Below are 17,962 nucleotides of genomic sequence, written 5' to 3' on the forward strand. Positions count from 1 at the left end.
ATTTTTTTCAATATTCTACACGTTAATGGAAGATTTCATTTAAAAATACACGAGTTGACTTAATAATAGGGAGGAAAGTCCTTGTAAGCTTAGCTCAGTTGGTATGGACAATGCATAAAATATGTAAGGTCCGGGGTTCGAACCACGACCACCACCAAAAAAATAATAGGGAGCAAAAATCGAAGGAAAATTTTAGAGGGATTAAAACAAAATTTGATATATTTATAGAGTACAAAACCATATTTAACCCTAAAAATTACTAGATATATTTATTTCTTATTTTTTCAAGTTGCTTTGAAACATGAAAAGTCAATATTAACTGCAACTACTACAAACAAATGGTAATTTAGCAATAATATATACTCCTTCCGTCCTAAATTGTAAGGAAAAAAATCAAATCACACTTATTAAGAAAATTAAAACATAAAAATTTGAAGTATAGTTTTTTATGTTTTCATTGGAATAAATTTTATAGGAAGATGTAAAAACAATTTTTATTGACTATTGGTTATGGAAAAAAATGGAAGAGAGAGAAAATTGAATGTAATTTACATTTAATTTAATGAGAATAAACAAAAGCTTTTATCGGAAAAGATGGTTTAAAAAAATCAAGATCAAATACAATAAAAATTTATCTTTTTTACTTACATTCTGGAACAAAGAAAATGAATTTTTTTTCTCTTACATTTTGGGATGGATGAAGTACACAAAATTTACATATTAATTATACCAACAATTTTTTTAATATATTTGTGAAAAGTGAAATAAATGTTTATAATCAATGACATATGAAATATATCGTATTAAATGTCTCTTTGACAAACATAAAAAATTAAGCTTATAATTTATAAACTCGTAGAATTAAAAGAAATCGTTGTCCCCATGAACATAGCTCAGTTAGCATGAATATGCATTGTTATGGGAGAATTTTCTAACGTGTGTTTTTCTCCTGTTTTCTACTGTGTGAAAATCTACACCAATAAACATATTATCTCTCATAATTTTTAAGTTTTTAACATTTAGATTTTCATGTATTTATTTTTGTTTAAAGACTAAGATAAGATTTAACTGAACCCTCCTGTCATCGAAGAGGATTCATTCTCCTTTGCTACATGTATTGGTTGGAATTGGAACCCCAAATATCCATATGTTTACTTTTAAAAAAAGGTTAATTTTAACCGTTAGGTTTTGGGTAATAGAAAGAAAAAAAATGTTTGTAAAGAGCTTATATAATTTATTTTCTCACGAGTCACACAACAAACAGTCACACGTGCCGGCCTCGAAAGTATCGAAGGAAAGTTGGAAAAACCTCAAAACCTTAACTCGAGGAACCAAACCCAACCAACAATACTGTACATACTATAGTGTTGTTCCTATAAATACATTCATCAGTGTTTTAACGACTCATTTTATTTTGTGTTTCATTTCATTTCATTTTCACTTTGTTAGCTCCGTCTTTCTTTAGATCTCAGATCTCTCTGTTTCCAATGGCTTCCATCACCACAACCTCCATGTCCCTCCTCTCCCTCTCCGACCAATCTATGGTATGCTGCAATAACCCCTTTTTATCGATTAATTAATCACCCTTGTTTATTGGATCTGTTAAATTAATTTTTGTCATGTTAATTAACAATAAAAATTTGATTTTTTTATCAGTTTTGATGCTTGTGGGTGTAATTTGGACATGTTGGTATCATAGTTCTTTTTTGTTGATTTATTTATGATCCTAACAAATGTTGATTAGTGATATGTGTGATGTTTATGGTTACTGCAAATTATTGTGTTTTTGTGGTTATATTAATTTGGTTATTTTTGGATGTGAAAATAAAAACAGGTTTCTTGTGCTAGGATCTCTGGTCCAAGTTCTGTTTCCCTTTCAATTAAGGGAAGGAACTTTCCATCTATTGCTTTGCAGCCAAAAGGACGTCGGTTTCATGTTACATGCGCGGTAAGATTTTAAGCCATAAATCTTTATTGAGTTGTATAATTGATCTTGACATGTTTGGATGTTGTGTAAAATTGAAATTGACATGTTTGAATTATGTTGTGGAAAATTGATTTTGACATGTTTGGTTGTTGTCATGTAAAATCTATTTTGACATGTTTGGTCATTGTCGAATAAATTTGATTTTGAATCTATATAAGTATTGATTCTAACTTGAAGCTAGAATTTGGAGCTTTTGCTTCTACAATTGAATTTTAGCTTCAAATTTGTTGTTTAACCCTCTCTTACATGGATGTATATAAACGTAAATCACTTTACATTCAACTCATTTTTAATCACAATCAATTTTACAAAATCAGTTTATTCAAAATCATTTTTATAACCGCAGAAGCAACCATACACTTAGTTTTATCATCTCTATTTCTTTCGTTATAGTATCTTTATGCTTAGCCTGGGTTTTGGATTGTTGAGAGTTCATATTTCGTCTTTAATTTCTGGTAATGAAAGTCCTTAGTTGTACCTAGTTATCTGCATTTCAAAATCTCATGTTGCTGTTATCTGTTGAAGATTTTCATTTGTGTTGGAGTTATCAATGATGCCTTATGCTTATAATAACTATTGGCGATGTGCTTAGAATTGCAGAAAACCAAAACAAAATTATCGGGCAGTTCTAATGTGGACTGATGCTGTACTTTTGTGATATTTAAAATGATATAACAAGAATGGACTTTAATTTTGTGCAGGCTAAACCAGAGACTGTGCAGAAGGTGTGTGACATTGTCAAGAAACAATTGGCCCTGTCAGAAGATTCAACTATTACTGGAGAGTCTAAATTTACTGCACTCGGAGCTGATTCTCTTGACACGGTATATTTATATCTATTATCTACTGATTCCTGTAGTGGAAAATTGCAAATTTGCAATACTTAATCATTCGAAAAATCTTAACTTTTCAGTTTTTGCTATTGTTGATTGTATCTACTAGCCACTTGATATTTGAACTATGCATACACATGTCTTGATGTTAGGTATTTTTTTTTTCCTTCCTGTTATAGGAAGATCATATACATTAACATTTATATGATGTAAACTCTTTTTTTACAAAATACAACAAGTGCTTAATTAAGTTGTTTGTCCAAACAGAGTCTTGGTCTGTATCCTGCTTGACATGATAATTTTTAAAGAAGTTACTCTTACTGCTTAATTAAGAAGTTACCATATACCTATACATCAAAGTCACACTACCCTTACTGCTTGAGCTATTTGATCATATGGCATGCTATATCTGATTATTTGATTCATACCAGGAAAATCAGAACAGTGTCTGGTTTACATTTTACGATCTTTTGCCCGATTAATTAGACTTACATTTCAAATTTTGTGCAGGTTGAGATTGTGATGGGACTTGAGGAGGAATTTGGCATTAGTGTGGAAGAAGAAAGTGCTCAGACCATCACCACCGTTCAAGAAGCTGCTGACATGATTGACAAGCTTCTTGAGACCAAGGCTTAAGCTAGCAAAGAGGAGGCCTTACGCGTCTATGTTGGAGTTTTTTTCTTTTCGTTATGCGATCTTCGGTGTTTCAGTTTGATTGAACTTTCATGTAACTGCTACATATTTTCTGGACCGTATTAGAATTACAATAATACTAGTTTTGTAGAACTTGTCTCTTTCTTTACCTATAAAATGAAATTTGCTCCTAAATCACAAGTATTTGCTGTCATGAGATATCATGTGTTCCCTACTTCAAAATATTTACCTCTCATTCTCCCAATTCTGGCAAGAATAGTTATTATAGATTCGCATGGCCAAAAATATAATGATTAGGATCCAAGGCCTAAAAGAATGGGTGCTGCTGATCATTGAATTAGGTGCAAAGTATCTGATTAGAATTAGGATGCTATCTTCTTATTTGCAAAAAGGACTCTGGAGGTTAATCCTACTGCTGGATTAAAACAATGGTCAGATTTTGTATTTGATTATGCTCTCTTGACATAGATCAACACTCCAGGCAAATTTTTGGATGAGCTGTTAGTTACGAATTTTTTGGTGGCACTGTGATGTTATTCAAGCTCTGTTCATCTTTGTTATCACTTTAAATTTGTCAATTGTCAAAATCATGGTGGTTTGCAGTAATTTTGGTGAACTCACTATTATACCGAACATATACTCTAAAGTGCAGCTTTTATCCAAAGATAAAATTGGAAAAACGCAGGACGCATGAGAATGACATAGGATGGAAAAAGTAATAGTCTAATTATATTTCGGTCTCCCACTTTCCTTCTATGTCTTGGTTCGTAATCCTTTGCGGATCTCCATGGCTTCGGTAGAAATGCCATAAAAAAGAAGATATTATTGTAATTCTTTCGACAAAAATATACATCATATATAAGATAAATTTATACACATATCGTGTGAAAAGATAAATAAATCTATGTACCAGAAAAAAAAAAATTCCAACATATAAAATATTTTAATATCTACTCCCTGCAATCCTTATTATAAGAAATTTTTCACTTTTTAGATTTATTAAGCAACGAATTGAACAACTAATATATATGATTAATATTTTTTTTGGTAGTGATATGATTAATATTATAGACAATATACATCAGTTATTCAGTAAATTTAAAAAATAAATTTATTGTTAAAATAGGGATCAAAGGGAGTAAATATAAAGATTATTTAGTCAATTATTCTTGATGGGTTTCCTGTACAACAAGTGTATGATCTTATCCCAAACATTCATGTGGGGACTTTCTCCCCCTTTTGAGAAAAAACTCATCACTCGCAGAATCCTAAAAAGAGAAGTTTTTACGAAGATTTTCATTTGTTAAAACAAATTGACATCTCTGTTTATGTAGATTGATTAATTAAGCATTCTGATTTAACTTTTTTATTTGAAAAAATTGACTTTAAATTTTAATATACACTAAATAAAGTGTTTAGAATGCTCTTCAAACTCTAACTTTAGTCTATGCGAGCTTTAATATATATATATATATATTTGTCAAAAGAAAACTATAACAATATTGAATACGGCTTAACTTACTAGCTTAAATGACCCATAAAAATAGAAAAATGTGAGTTAAAAGTGATTTCTACATAAATTGATTTGAATATACTTGTGGTGTAAAATAGTGAGTTGATCGAAAAATTGTTTATTTGGTTTTACGATGAAAAAAAAGAATTTTCACTGAATTGATTTTGTTTGAAATTGACTTTAAGTTAAAATAATTTACGTTTAAATATGTTATCAAGGAAGTGATTGGTACAATATATGTAATAATCACATTTAAATAGAAAAGTTACATTACACATCCTAAGTTCAAATTAAAATTTGTTCTCCTATTATAAATTCAATTATAAAACCTTAATACAAGTTTATAAGTTATTTAAAAAAAAAAAACAAGCTTATGGACATTATCAAAGAGAGCCTCCCTAGTTTTGGTACACAACATAAGTTAAGTAAGTAGGTTCAACATTTCTATCGATTAAATTTTTAGACTTTCTCACAAGTAAGTTATAACAAACAAACACTCACACGTGCCAGCTTCGAAAGTATCGAAAGGAAAGTTGGAAAAACCTCAAAACCTCAACCAAACCCAACAAACAATGTTGTTCCTATAAATATAAATACATTCGTCAGTGTTTTAGCAACTCATTTCATTTTCACTTTGTTAGCTCCGTCCTGTCCTTCCTTGTTTAGATCTCAGATCTCTCTCTCTCTCTCTCTCTCTCTCTCTCTCTCTCTCTACAATGGCTTCCATCACTTCAACCTCCATGTCCCTCCTTTCCCTCTCCAACCAATCTATGGTATGCTGCTTCAATAACCCCTTTTCATCGATTAATTAATAACCCTTGTTTATTGGATCTATTAAATCAAATATTTCATGTTTTTGGGTGAAAACAAAAACAGGTTTCTTTTGCTAGGATCTCTGGTCCAAGTTCTGTTTCCCTTTCAATTAAGGGAAGGAACTTTCCATCTATTGCTTTGCAGCCAAAAGGACGTCGGTTTCATGTTACATGCGCGGTAAGATTGATTTTCACATGTTTGGTTGAGTTTGCATCTAGATTACTATGAGTTATCAACGATGCCTTATGGTTATAATAAGATAACTAAAACAAAATTGTTGGACAGTTCTAATGCTGATATTTAAGATGATATAACAAGAATGGACTTTAATTTTGTGCAGGCTAAACAAGAGACTGTGCGGAAGGTGTGTGACATAGTCAAGAAACAATTGGCCCTGTCAGAAGATTCAACTATTACTGGAGAGTCTAAATTTACTGCACTCGGAGCTGATTCTCTTGACACGGTATATTTATATTTATTGTCTACTAATTACTGTAGTGGAAAATTTTGAATTTGCAATACTTAATCATTCAAAAAAAATCTTAATTTTTCAGTTTTTGCTATTGTTAATTGTATCTCCTAGCCACTTGATATTTGAACTATACATAACACATGTCTTGATGTTAGTTAGTTTTTTTTTCTCCCTTCGTGTTATTTTTGTCCTCTTCTCATGATTTGTTGGAGCAAGAGGTTTTTTACAATGAGAAAGTGGTGATGCATGTATAAAAAACAAGCGCTTCTAAGCCCTCATATTTGTCCGTGGCATCCTGTGATCGGATTCTCCTGAAATCCATGATCATCCTTTTGGTGGTTATTAGTTTCTCTTTTAACATAAGTATTTGATGTTCTGGTAAGAGAAAGTGTTAAGCTGCACTTCAGTACTGAAATAAACTGGAAATACATACAAGTAACTACATGTGTTCATTGTTAACTATATGCATGCAATCTATATTTAGTTTCTAATCTACAGTCTATTTTTACTGTGTCTCTGATAAGATAAAACGCCGCTGATCGTCAATTAAGTTTAGCTAACAGTTTACTATTATTATGTCAATTATAAAATATCTCAGTTTTTTAAGCAAATTTAGTTTTTTTTTTCTTTATTTCCTTGGTTGTCTTAGGGCATGTTTGGATTGACTTATTTGAGCTTATCTACAGGCATACAAGTACTTGTGACTGTTTGAAAGAGCTTATGACATAATCATAAGCTTTTTTCAGCTTACTTTCATAAGCTCTCCTAGATACCTTATGAAAATAACTTATATAGCTTACATGAAAATGGATTGACTTGTTATAGGAAGATCACATACATTAACACTTGTATGAAGAGCATTTGTGCTATAAACACCTTTTTTTTTACAAAATACTATAAGTGCTTAATTAAGTTGTTTATCCAAACAGAGTCTTGGTCTGTATCCTGTTTGACACGATTTTTTATAAAGATGTTACTTGTTTGTGAAGTATCTATATTACCATATACCCTTACATCACAGTCACACTACCCTTACTGCTTGAGCTATATGATCAAATGGCATGCTATATGTGATTATTTGATTCATGTCAGGAAAATCAGAACGCAGTGTCTGGTTTACATTTTACGATCTTTTGCCCGATTAATTAGATTTACATTTCAAATTTTGTGCAGGTTGAGATTGTGATGGGACTTGAGGAGGAATTTGGCATTAGTGTGGAAGAAGAAAGTGCCCAGACCATCACCACCGTTCAAGAAGCTGCTGACATGATTGACAAGCTTCTTGAGACCAAGGCTTAAACTAGCAAAGAGGAGGCCTTACATGTCTATTTTGGATTTTTTTTGGTTATGCGATCTTCGGTGTTTCAGTTTGATTGAACTTTCATGTAACTGCTAGATATTTTCTGGACCGAATTAGAATTACAATAATACTAATTTGTAGAACTTGTCTCTTTTTTACCTATAAAATGAAATTTGCTCCTAAATCACAAGTATTTGCCATCATAAGATATTCATGTGTTCCCTAGTTCAAGATATTTTCCTCATTCTCTCAATTCTGGCAATAGTAGTTATTATAGATTCACATGGCCAAAAATATAATGATTTGGTTCCAATGCCTAAAAGAATGAATGCTCCTGATCATAGAATTAGGTGTAAAGCATCTGATTAGAATTAGGATGGATTATCCTAACTAACTGCCAACTAGTTGGAACTAGTGATTATGTTTCTGCTATCTTCTTATTTGAAACAAAGGGTCTTGCTAAGGGCATTGTTTGCATTTTCCTTAAAACAATGGCTAGATTTTGTATGTGATTATATGCTCTCTTGAAACCGATCAACACCCCTGGCTAATTGTTTGGATGAGCTGTTAGGAAAAATTTCGGTGGCACTGTCATGTTATTCAAGTTCTGTTCATCTTTGATTTCGCGTTAAATTTATTGTCAAAATCATGGCGGTTCACCGTAATTTTGGTGAAATCACCTTGGTACCAAACATACACTCTAAAATGTAGCTTTTATCAAAATTATGGTGACTCACTATGATTTTAAACATGCACTTTGTTAGTTTAACAAGACTTGATTAGAGACGATGGAGGTTCCCGAAGAGGATTTAGTCATCGGTATGCTCCTTTTTCACTAGATTTTCCCCCACCCTTTGTTTTCTTACGCTCATTTGCCAACGATTTGGTTCCATTCTAATCTTTTAAATTTTTTTTTTTTTGAAGAGGCCTAATCTTTTAAATATTAATATCATTCCTAACATCTCAAATTCTTATTGATTTTGATTATAACTACTTTAACGTCCCTCAATTCACAATCTTAGTTGTTTGCTTGAGACAACCAATACTGTAGTAATGGTAAGAGTCTATCTCAGTGCTAATGAGAGACGGCTAGATTTCAAAGTGATCGTTTTCTTATCAACCTTGTGAATGTATTTTGTAGTCTTGTTGTGAAGTAAGGACATCTCAAGATACTTGCCAAGATCGTTTTCTTATCAACTTTTTAATTTAAAAAGTTTATTTCATTTATGTGGTGGAATACATTGTTTAGCAGATGAAAATATTAGGTGATTATCCTCTCAAAAAAAATATCATATGATTATGATATCCAAGGAATGAGACAGACATCAAAACAAGACAAAGTAGGATTACCTAAAGATTACTAATATTACTATTGAAATTGCTCATTTGATTGGGCAGCATGTGATCGATAATTGAAAATTATTCCTGATGATTAGGTGTATGTCACGTGTACTTAAGTCTCAACATGAAAAAATATGGGCACTTGCTTCAACCATGTGGCACCCCACCTCAACTCAATTGATGACATGCAAACCTGACAGAGCTGGTAGCAACTCTTTCATTTCAATTTTGAATTGTGTTTGGAATCAAAGTGAGTTTGATAAAATCAAGTTGGTATTGTGATCGTGATTTTGTTGAAGCTCCGAAGTGTAGCTTTTGCTAAAATCACAACCGTATAAGGATTATGCTAAACTCACAGCTGATCCAAACATGCACATGTGGTTCCCAGCTTTAATAAGCATAGTGATGCTTGAATTAATGTAAAAAGGCTCTTTAAAAAGTTCAATCATGGGCCTCTCATTAGAAAGAAAAGATAAGAACCCTTTAACATAATGGAATAACAAAAACACTAATCTCAATAATTACAACTAAAAAATCAACAGTAGAAATCAAAATTCATAAAGAAGAAAATTGATAATGACAGGGAAAGTATTCTCACAACCCAATTGAGAAAGAAACTGAGTTTCATTATAATATCATCATATACTACAAGGTAAGAATGAAAAATTAACAAACAAGAAAGTGGAATATGCAACATCTAAAATCATTCACTCATACTCTCATATACTGCAAAGAAAATAATGCTGCTAAACCTGCAAAAGCAGCAGTGGCTATGTCAAAAGCTACACTTCTATGACCATTGGAAGTAGCCTGTATTGATCCATATGGTGCAAATGCATAAAAGGGACCTGGAGCAATCACATCATCAGGGTTTGGAGGGCTTGGGTTGGAAGGAATAGTGGGAATGTCAGAGCCTGTAGGAGTTGGCAAAGCACCACCAGGAGAAGGCAAAAGTGGAGCAATTTCTGGTGACAGATTTTGGAAAGGAGAGATTGAAGATGGAGAAGGATCTGTTTTTGTTGCTGATGAAGTAGTGGGGAGTGTTGGAAGTTCAGGAATAGGATCTGATTGTGAATATGATGAAAGGATAGGTGAAGGCATGAAAACCATGATGATCATTAGTACTGCAGAAACTGTGAATGATGGTGCCATTCTAATATGGTGAAGGATTTTATGAGGGAGATGTGAAAATGTGAGCTTTTAGTGGAAAAAAAATGATGGCAACCCTTTAAATTGGCAAATACTGAAGCTCTGCAGGCACCTATCTCTTTCACAAGTCTCTTTTCTACCTTAGACTTATATGGGGCCAAGTGGGGCCCCATTTGGGTAGAATCCATTGGATCATGTATGATAATGTAACATTGTGTTTTTTCTTTGAGGAACAGACAAAGATTGGAAAAGGTTTCCATGTGATGCGTTTGGTGAGAGAGAATCATTTTCTGTCCGTGATAATTTGGTGCCATACAGCTCTTTATTTTCTGTTGATTTAAAGCTAATTGTTAATTAGTAGCAAAAAAGGGTAAACTGACAGTAGTCTTAAATTACTAATTTTGTAATCATGGTGGATCTTTTGAGGATGATTCAAAATAATACCACCAAAAAACGAAAATCAAACATAACTACATATAGTTATCTTTTAAGAAAGGGGATTTGTGTCCCCTCATCATTTTGATTTGAGTAATATTGTCATTTAACTTCCTATATCTGACAAATATTTGTTGTTCTGGCCATGTGTTCATGTTGGAACCCTATCAAATAGGAAAGTCGGATTGTTCCAAGTTCTCGTTTGAGCTAAGAAACATATTTTATGGAGAAGAAACTCTGCTTTACCTTCTTGTTTTTAATATGCATGTGTCTCAGTCTCAGTCTGAGTGTGAGATTATAGAAATGAGAAATTAAATACATATGCAATTATGAAGAAGATAAATGAAAAGTTCTAAAACTTTTAAGTACATTAACTAATTTCTTTTATTTCATAAAATTTAGATTATGAAAGACACATTCTTAAGCAAGGTTAGGAAAAACTATAAACCTTAGTAGATTTATAATAAAATTTATATATCGAACTATTTATTTGTGCCAACACAAATTGGGTATAATAAGCTAATTTGAAGCTATCACATCAGTAAAAACTTATTTTACAAGTGCCTATAGGAAAGTCTATTCAAACTGTTTCCAAGTTTATTTGTTAGTGCCCTGTACATATTAATTTTCTATTTCAGTCACGTTAATTTTCTGTTACAGTTAGTGGAAAAACAGGTTATTCAACCCAGAAATAGGGTGAGGAGGAGGGGAATTCGTTAATTCATATATGAATGTTCACCAAGATACAGAGTACACAAACTTTACATAGAAGTACAGTGAAGCCTGAGTGGAATTCACCAAAATGTTTAACCTTTATAAGGAATTTACTATTACCTGAACAGTAGAGAAGTTACAAATTCCAATAACCAGAATAAGAACAATCATATTGTCAAAAAAGAACTGGACAATCATAACATGATACCACCAATTATTCAAATTCAAATGCAGCGAGGTAACCGCTGCAACTCCAAGGCTGACCAGAATAAGAACAATCATATTGTCAAAAAAGAACTGGACAATCATAACATGATACCACCAATTATTCAAATTCAAATGCAGCGAGGTAACCGCTGCAACTCCAAGGCTGCCAATCCAGCAGTTTTGGCTAAAGCAGGCACACTTGAACTCTTGAGTTCAGTAACTATCACTTCAATTCTTGAAATCTCTGGTATAGATATTGATAATATCATTGCATGCAATAAGTATTGCTTGCAAGCATATCCTAAAGCATGAAGCATTCTCTGCACCGTTAAGTGAGGGGTGCCTTTACTCCAGGATTCTAGGATCACGGTGACCTTGGGGAGATTGGTTAGTAGACCAGTGGTTGCTTCTCTAGGAGCAGCCTTAAGCAGTAAAACCACACACTGAGAAGCTATATCAGCAACACTGGTCTCTCTAGATCCACTCAACTCTAGAAAGACACCAACATTGTTTCCAAAGTCTGTTATATCTCTTATGCATTGCTGCGGATCAACAGCGCCACTCACCTCGGGAGGACTGTCACCTAAGAGAGTTGGCTCTGTTGTGTAGCTGAAGCCTTTTGTACAGCTGACTGACCGTGCTAGAAAGGCTCTGCACAGCCCAAGAGTTGGCTCCAGCAAATCTTCCATACCCTTTGCACATACAAACTCAAGGAAGTTGCCGATCCTCCTAACAACTTTCAACTGGGAAAGTAATTTGGACTCCATTTCAGGGGCAGAAGCCAAAGCAAGACACAGCTTAACATTATTCACATTTGCATTTGACAGATCACCAAGCAAGAACTCAAAACATTGTGAAATTGTCTTCAGGTGTAGAATGTCTGGAATTGAAATAAAACTGAACTCCAGTAGCATGACAAGAAGCTTCTGTGCAAATATAGGAATAGGGTCTTCATCTTCGATCAAGGTCGGGTAGAGAGGAAGAAAATGTGTATTTGACACGAATTTCAAGTCGTTCAATCTTTGCTCTTCTTCAATTGGTTCACTCAAGAGAATAATCATAACATCGAAAAAGATTTTAAGGCACAAAAATCTCGCATCACCATCCTTGTTACCCTTGTAGAGAACTGTCAAACTAGGGAGGATTTCCCGTAAGAAAATGTCGGGATTTGCAAGGATCACAGAAGATTCCTCCGTGAGAGACTCTAAAATTCGAAGAAGGGTTATTTGGAAGTCGTCTCTTCCCTGAAAGTCGATCAATAAACAAAGACAATAATATCAAATATCAATTGTTAATTAAAAACACCTTGCTTGTTCTGCTGAAAGTAGCAGCTGCCATCCAACTAAAGATATGACCCAGCCCAATCAATGAAAATATTGGTAAAATAATTATCAAAATTTTGAGAGATTTATTGCAAAATAATTGGTGCAGGTTTAGCGGACGACAATGTGTTCGATATTTTTCTGTTTCGACTGAGCTATTTCCTTTTAAAATAACACACTGTAAAAATTTCCATGTGCACTCACCCCTTGAGGTATGCTTAAATGAGAAATACGCCCCTATTTTAAATTAAATACCACCCACCCTTATTTGGTGGGAAAATTGCACTAATCTTCTTTTAGGTCTTTAAAATAAACCAATTGCCCTTTATTATTTTTAGAAAATAGAGAGAAGGGGTGTAACTGCTGGGATAATTGTCATTTACAAGATAAAGAGGGTGTATGTCATTTAAGTAATTTGTTATACTAAATACTACCTTCTTTTGAGATCAACACTTCATATTCTAAAATAGACCGCATATTTCACCAGTAAATGAAATACTGACAATATCTATAAGCACAATAAATATTTAACGAAAATTTGGCAGCTCCACTCTGACAGAACTCATGATTTGAGGAAAACATGTGATTAAAAGGAAAGAAGATGTAATGGCTGAGGCACAAACCTGAAACGGTGCCTCCGCGAGTTTAATCAGATTTGCCAACTGCCGTAGAACAGGAAGTGTCGCCACTTTGTGCTTAAAAGCTGAACTTTCAAGAAGATGAAGGACTACAGGAAACAAATGAATGTTGGATTTTGGAGCAGATCTACTGGTAAGCGAAGAGATATGCCCATGGCGCCTTCCTCCCATCATTTGCTGGATATCCCCAGTTATTATATCCAGTAATCCAGGAATAGTAGATGCCACAATATGTAGAAATGCATCTAAACACTGCCGCACAAAGGCATCCTTCTCTTTTCCCAGCCTGTCCACCACTGAAAGTAACTTATGGCTACAAAAGAACTGTGGAAGCCATCTCCTACCGTGCTTGCAGAGGAGAGCCACAAAGACAAGTGCCTTTCCTTTTAAAACTTTACTACCCTGCTCAACAAAAGCCAATAGACTTGGGATCAGATTCTTATCCTCTGCAAGTTGCATAAGGTATCGTCCAACATTTGTCAACATGTGACTTCCAAGCATTGCCGTGTTAAGAAGATTTAAGCTGATTTGCTGCTCGCGTGGACTGCCTTTGACAAGAGCAGATGCTAGGTCCTTGAATGAGAGCTTCTCTATAACAGACTGAATACTAGGAGGATTAAAACGAACTAAGCGCACCAAACATGATCCTGCAGTAAGCCTCATGCTTTCCAGTTTCCCTACCGCTCTATAGATATAGCAGAGATTACTAATAACATCTTGACTGATCAAACGTCCCACCCAGGCCCCTCCTTGACTGCAAATATTCTCGATTGTTCTCAATGCATACAATTGAGTTATATCATCTTCACCTTTCCTCAATACCGATGATACCAAGGAAATTAATGAATTTGGAACCTGCAGCCAAGTGGAGATAAGTTAACCACATAAAGACATGAACTTTGAAAGCTGGCAAATAGAGTTAAGATAGGACACAATTTTGACTAAAGATATATTACCATGTTGTGAGAAACATGCCTAAATTGTGAATTTTTATATATATACTAGTACCAGAGAACTCATGCTTCAAGTTACATAAGCAGATGGAAAACACACATTATATGCAATAAGCTTATAAGCTAACCTGCCAACCATGCGCGGTCCTATTGTCCTTTGATGGAGATTCAAGCGGAGTGTTATCCCTGGAATCTGCACTTTGGGTGGATATATAAAATAGCAACTCACCCAATGCAGCCATGGAAAACCTCCTCACTTTTTCTTGCCTATCCCTAAGACCATCCGTCAGTGAACCTAGAATTCCAGAATTAGCTAAACTGTCATCAACAAAGGTAGAGTGTCTAATCAACAGACCAATCAGCGAAGCAAGTTGAACCCGTAAAGCCGATGCCTTGGATTGACGTAGCAACTTTATGAGAATGAGCATTATTGGCCCATTGGTCAAGATATTGGCTGCATCAGCATTAGTGCTCAACATCTCAAGGTACCTAACCGCATTTTGTTTCTCTCCAATGGCAGTACTCCCGTTCAATATGGCTATAATTCGGTTATGGAGTGCCTCCAGTTGCTCTTTAGGCATCTTCACAAATTCAGGTGCTTGCAACGCCTCAAAAGGAAGTGAAGGAATGACTTCCGAGCCTTTGTCAACTTTTCTGCTGGGCATTACAGGTCTGACTGAGAGATCAGATGGATGCCAACTAACCTGGGAGATGTCGTTAGAGGATCTTGAAGAATCAGAGTCAAGACCAGATCCTAAGTCATCTTTAAGCCTCTGTTTTTTTACTAGAGGGCTGACACTTGGAGAAATAGCAGATATGTCAGAACGGTCAGGAGTTGACTCATGAACAAACGTCCTTGAATCATCTGAGGCAGGAGTAGTCACAGATGGGGTGTCCAACCGGTGTATATCATTTTCAGTGTCATCTGCTTTTCCCTGATTCTGAAAATTACTCTCCATTTTCTCATTGGCCACAGAAGGTGTATGTTCAGAACCATCATTTTCATCAAGTGCGTCCTCTTCATTATTCTCATTAAAATCAAGTTCCATGTCAGTGTTCTCAATTTTAACATCGACATCTTTCTCGGAGCCATTTGGCAAGGGACGTCGATAGTTTTCTTTCTCATTTTCTTTTTGTAAATTTGATTTTGCTATTCTTGACATTCTCAAAAGATTCAAACCTTTTTTAATAATGGAAGGATCCTTCTGCTTCGCCTCAACTGTTCTGCCAGAACCCTTTGTCTGAGTTCTGTGTCCATTTGGTGTTGCTCTTGTTGGTGTCTCAATGGCTCTTGCCCCTTTCCCGTCTTTTTCACGAGATTTGGGAGGGGTCCTGTTATGAGAAGACTTATCTCCATTACGTTCTGATAAGCATTGTTTAGCATGTAGCTCAGTCATATCATCAAACGCAGGTTGAGGAGGAAGAGACACTAGAGTGAATTTGGTTTTCCAAAAGCCATGTCCACAAAGCTCATGCCACTGTATTCTTTCAGCTGGATCTTTGACTAACAGTGAATTTATTAAATTGACAAAAGGTGGACTTGGATTGCCAGGGAGAGGTGGAGTCGGGTCTGAAATTATGGATTTTACGAGCTGAGTGAATTCTCTTCCCACAAAAGGAGGTCTCCCAGTGTAACATTCATACAGTACACATCCTAGAGCCCAGAAATCAGAAGCATAAGAATGGACTCCGCCATCTTCAAAAAGCTCCGGAGCCATGTAAGAGGGCGTTCCACGTTTTGCTTGAGGCAACTAAAGAAGTAAAAAAACACAGGACGTATTAACATATTATTTGTTTTCAGGAGAAAAAATGACAGCTATAGTTGAATAGAGGTCCATCAATACATGCATATGGATGTCAGAAATCGCAAAAGTTGGTAAAGCATACCGAGGAAGAAGGAACTTTTGATATCTCTTTCAACCTTCTGGCCAATCCGAAATCACAGAGCTGCAGCAATAAAGTAATAGGTACACATCCAGCTCATATTAACAAAAAGGTTAAAAATTAAATTAATTCATTCAACTCTGAGATAGAGAGCAGATATATCGATACCTTTGTACGCCCATTTTCATCTAGTAGGATATTTGATGGTTTCAGGTCACAATAAATTATTCCATTTGAATGTAAATACCTGAACATAGTATCCAATTTTAGTGCATACAAGAGTAATACAACTAAACTGAGGGAAAACAAAAGGAAAATGAGATTAGCAAACATACTGCAAAGCTCTGACAAGGTCACAAGCAAGTTCATTAACAGAATCTTCAGGAAGTTGACTATCCTGCAATTCATCTTCGTAATTAGCACTAAACAAGAGAGTAATATTGCATATGCATAATAGTGCAAGTAAATTTCCAAATTAAGAGGTTACAATTTATAGCTATTTACAACAGCTAATCAGAAAACAACAATTTAGAGTCAATCACTTAAGACACAACTCAATCACTTAAGGCTTTTACAAAGCTATGTGTAAGTGTGTTACAAAAAGTGTGATCTCCTACTCCAAAACAATGAAGCTACCATAATCAAAGGCTCACAAAACAAAACATATGCGGTGAAATGCTGAGTACCTGCCGTAATATAGAAAGTAGATCCCCACCAACACAATACTCCAAGACCAACCATAAGTGAGCAGAAGTTTCATACCTACAAAGCATAAGTAGACAACATTTGAGAACTGAGGGGAATAAACTAGTAATTCAACCGGAAAGCAAGTAAAGTCTAGTCAATGATTCTACTGAACGGCTCGTCCTAAATATTATGAATAGCCAATCTAATATTTTGAATAGAAAGCATAAAAATTAATAGTAAGATTTCCTCAATTTATAACTCCTTATTTTAGTAAAATTATTTTTCCTTAATAGAATCTCCTTACTTTAAAAGAATATTCCTCACCATGAATAAAACTTGAGAACATTTTGGTGATCTAAAGTGTGAAGAATCCTAACCTGCAAAAGAGAAAATCGGTTAATTCAACTTTTTTTGTAGATGCAGCTCAGGATCTACTAGAAAAATCAAAAACTACCGAAAATAGCATAATTAATTAACAAAAAGAAAAGGAAAAAGAATCAATTAAGAAGATTAATTTCCGTAAATAAATTATGATAACTTACTTCTTGAAGAACCTTGTTCTTCTGAGATTTATCGACACTTTTGATTGCGAAATACTCGATCGTCTTCTTCTTTCTACCTTTGTAAACAGTCTGCAAATTCGGAAACACGGAGAGAGAAAGATAAAGAGATAGTGATGAATTGAAGATGGAAATCAAAGGAGAAAGATGAAGAATGTGCTACCGAGTATCTTCCGCGACCAATGGCTTCGTAGATGTGGTACTGGTTCATGATGGCTTCGTCGTCGATTTCAAATGCTGGGGTTGTGTGTGTAGAATAGATGAAGAGAGAGAGAGAGAGAGAGAGAGAGTGTCTGTGTGTTCTAACGGGCGGTTTAATTTTGATTTTTGAAATTCCAAGGTTCATGATAATACTTTAAGCATACATATTGCAATGACTAATACCTCAAAATAGTCCTTGAATTTTAAAAAATCGGTCAATTTCGTCCCTGAATTATTCAAAATATCAAATTAGTCCCTGAATTTACAAAATGTCAATCAAATTATTCCCTCCGTTAAGT

At 34.5% G+C, this 17,962-nt stretch overlaps 4 protein-coding genes across 4 annotated transcripts; 2 read left to right on the forward strand and 2 right to left on the reverse strand.

Annotated features, from left to right (window-relative positions):
• The first annotated feature begins 1,317 nt into the window (after window positions 1-1,317).
• Window positions 1,318-3,667, forward strand: LOC112416063 (acyl carrier protein 1, chloroplastic). Its single transcript, XM_013607220.3, has 4 exons — window positions 1,318-1,544; window positions 1,835-1,948; window positions 2,689-2,811; window positions 3,331-3,667. Exons 1-4 carry the CDS (start codon window positions 1,488-1,490, stop codon window positions 3,454-3,456), a joined length of 420 nt encoding a protein of 139 aa, XP_013462674.1. The 5' UTR covers window positions 1,318-1,487; the 3' UTR covers window positions 3,457-3,667.
• Window positions 3,668-5,588: 1,921 nt separating this feature from the next.
• Window positions 5,589-7,759, forward strand: LOC11446861 (acyl carrier protein 1, chloroplastic). The gene is made up of 4 exons (XM_013607219.3): window positions 5,589-5,760; window positions 5,864-5,977; window positions 6,141-6,263; window positions 7,446-7,759. Exons 1-4 carry the CDS (start codon window positions 5,704-5,706, stop codon window positions 7,569-7,571), a joined length of 420 nt encoding a protein of 139 aa, XP_013462673.1. The 5' UTR covers window positions 5,589-5,703; the 3' UTR covers window positions 7,572-7,759.
• Window positions 7,760-9,483: 1,724 nt separating this feature from the next.
• Window positions 9,484-10,180, reverse strand: LOC11445636 (classical arabinogalactan protein 26). Its single transcript, XM_003593965.4, has one exon. The coding sequence runs from the start codon at window positions 10,063-10,065 to the stop codon at window positions 9,625-9,627; it is 441 nt and encodes a 146-aa protein (XP_003594013.2). The 5' UTR covers window positions 10,066-10,180; the 3' UTR covers window positions 9,484-9,624.
• A 1,014-nt stretch (window positions 10,181-11,194) lies between these two features.
• On the reverse strand, window positions 11,195-17,786 carry LOC11440354 (serine/threonine-protein kinase RUNKEL). Its single transcript, XM_003593966.4, has 10 exons — window positions 17,626-17,786; window positions 17,445-17,534; window positions 17,227-17,279; window positions 16,902-16,977; window positions 16,551-16,612; window positions 16,384-16,462; window positions 16,219-16,278; window positions 14,460-16,082; window positions 13,364-14,233; window positions 11,195-12,662 (listed from the first exon to the last, which is right to left on the reverse strand). Exons 1-10 carry the CDS (start codon window positions 17,671-17,673, stop codon window positions 11,547-11,549), a joined length of 4,077 nt encoding a protein of 1,358 aa, XP_003594014.1. The 5' UTR covers window positions 17,674-17,786; the 3' UTR covers window positions 11,195-11,546.
• Between the last annotated feature and the right edge of the window lie 176 nt (window positions 17,787-17,962).

The sequence above is a fragment of the Medicago truncatula genome, chromosome 2 (assembly GCF_003473485.1).
Source record: "Medicago truncatula cultivar Jemalong A17 chromosome 2, MtrunA17r5.0-ANR, whole genome shotgun sequence".
NCBI lineage: Eukaryota > Viridiplantae > Streptophyta > Magnoliopsida > Fabales > Fabaceae > Medicago > Medicago truncatula.

Excerpts from the sequence above, each read along its gene's own strand:
- LOC11446861 (XM_013607219.3), top strand. The coding sequence starts at position 5,704 with ATGGCTTCCATCACTTCAACCTCCATGTCCCTCCTTTCCCTCTCCAAC. Across the intron at positions 5,978-6,140 it reads GGTTTCATGTTACATGCGCG|GCTAAACAAGAGACTGTGCG; the intron begins GTAAGATTGATT and ends AATTTTGTGCAG. Across the intron at positions 6,264-7,445 it reads GAGCTGATTCTCTTGACACG|GTTGAGATTGTGATGGGACT; the intron begins GTATATTTATAT and ends AATTTTGTGCAG.
- LOC11445636 (XM_003593965.4), bottom strand. The coding sequence starts at position 10,065 with ATGGCACCATCATTCACAGTTTCTGCAGTACTAATGATCATCATGGTT.
- LOC112416063 (XM_013607220.3), top strand. The coding sequence starts at position 1,488 with ATGGCTTCCATCACCACAACCTCCATGTCCCTCCTCTCCCTCTCCGAC. Across the intron at positions 1,545-1,834 it reads CCCTCTCCGACCAATCTATG|GTTTCTTGTGCTAGGATCTC; the intron begins GTATGCTGCAAT and ends AAATAAAAACAG. Across the intron at positions 2,812-3,330 it reads GAGCTGATTCTCTTGACACG|GTTGAGATTGTGATGGGACT; the intron begins GTATATTTATAT and ends AATTTTGTGCAG.
- LOC11440354 (XM_003593966.4), bottom strand. The coding sequence starts at position 17,673 with ATGAACCAGTACCACATCTACGAAGCCATTGGTCGCGGAAGATACTCG. Across the intron at positions 16,613-16,901 it reads TACTTTCTATATTACGGCAG|GATAGTCAACTTCCTGAAGA; the intron begins GTACTCAGCATT and ends GATGAATTGCAG. Across the intron at positions 16,083-16,218 it reads CAAAAGTTCCTTCTTCCTCG|TTGCCTCAAGCAAAACGTGG; the intron begins GTATGCTTTACC and ends TTACTTCTTTAG.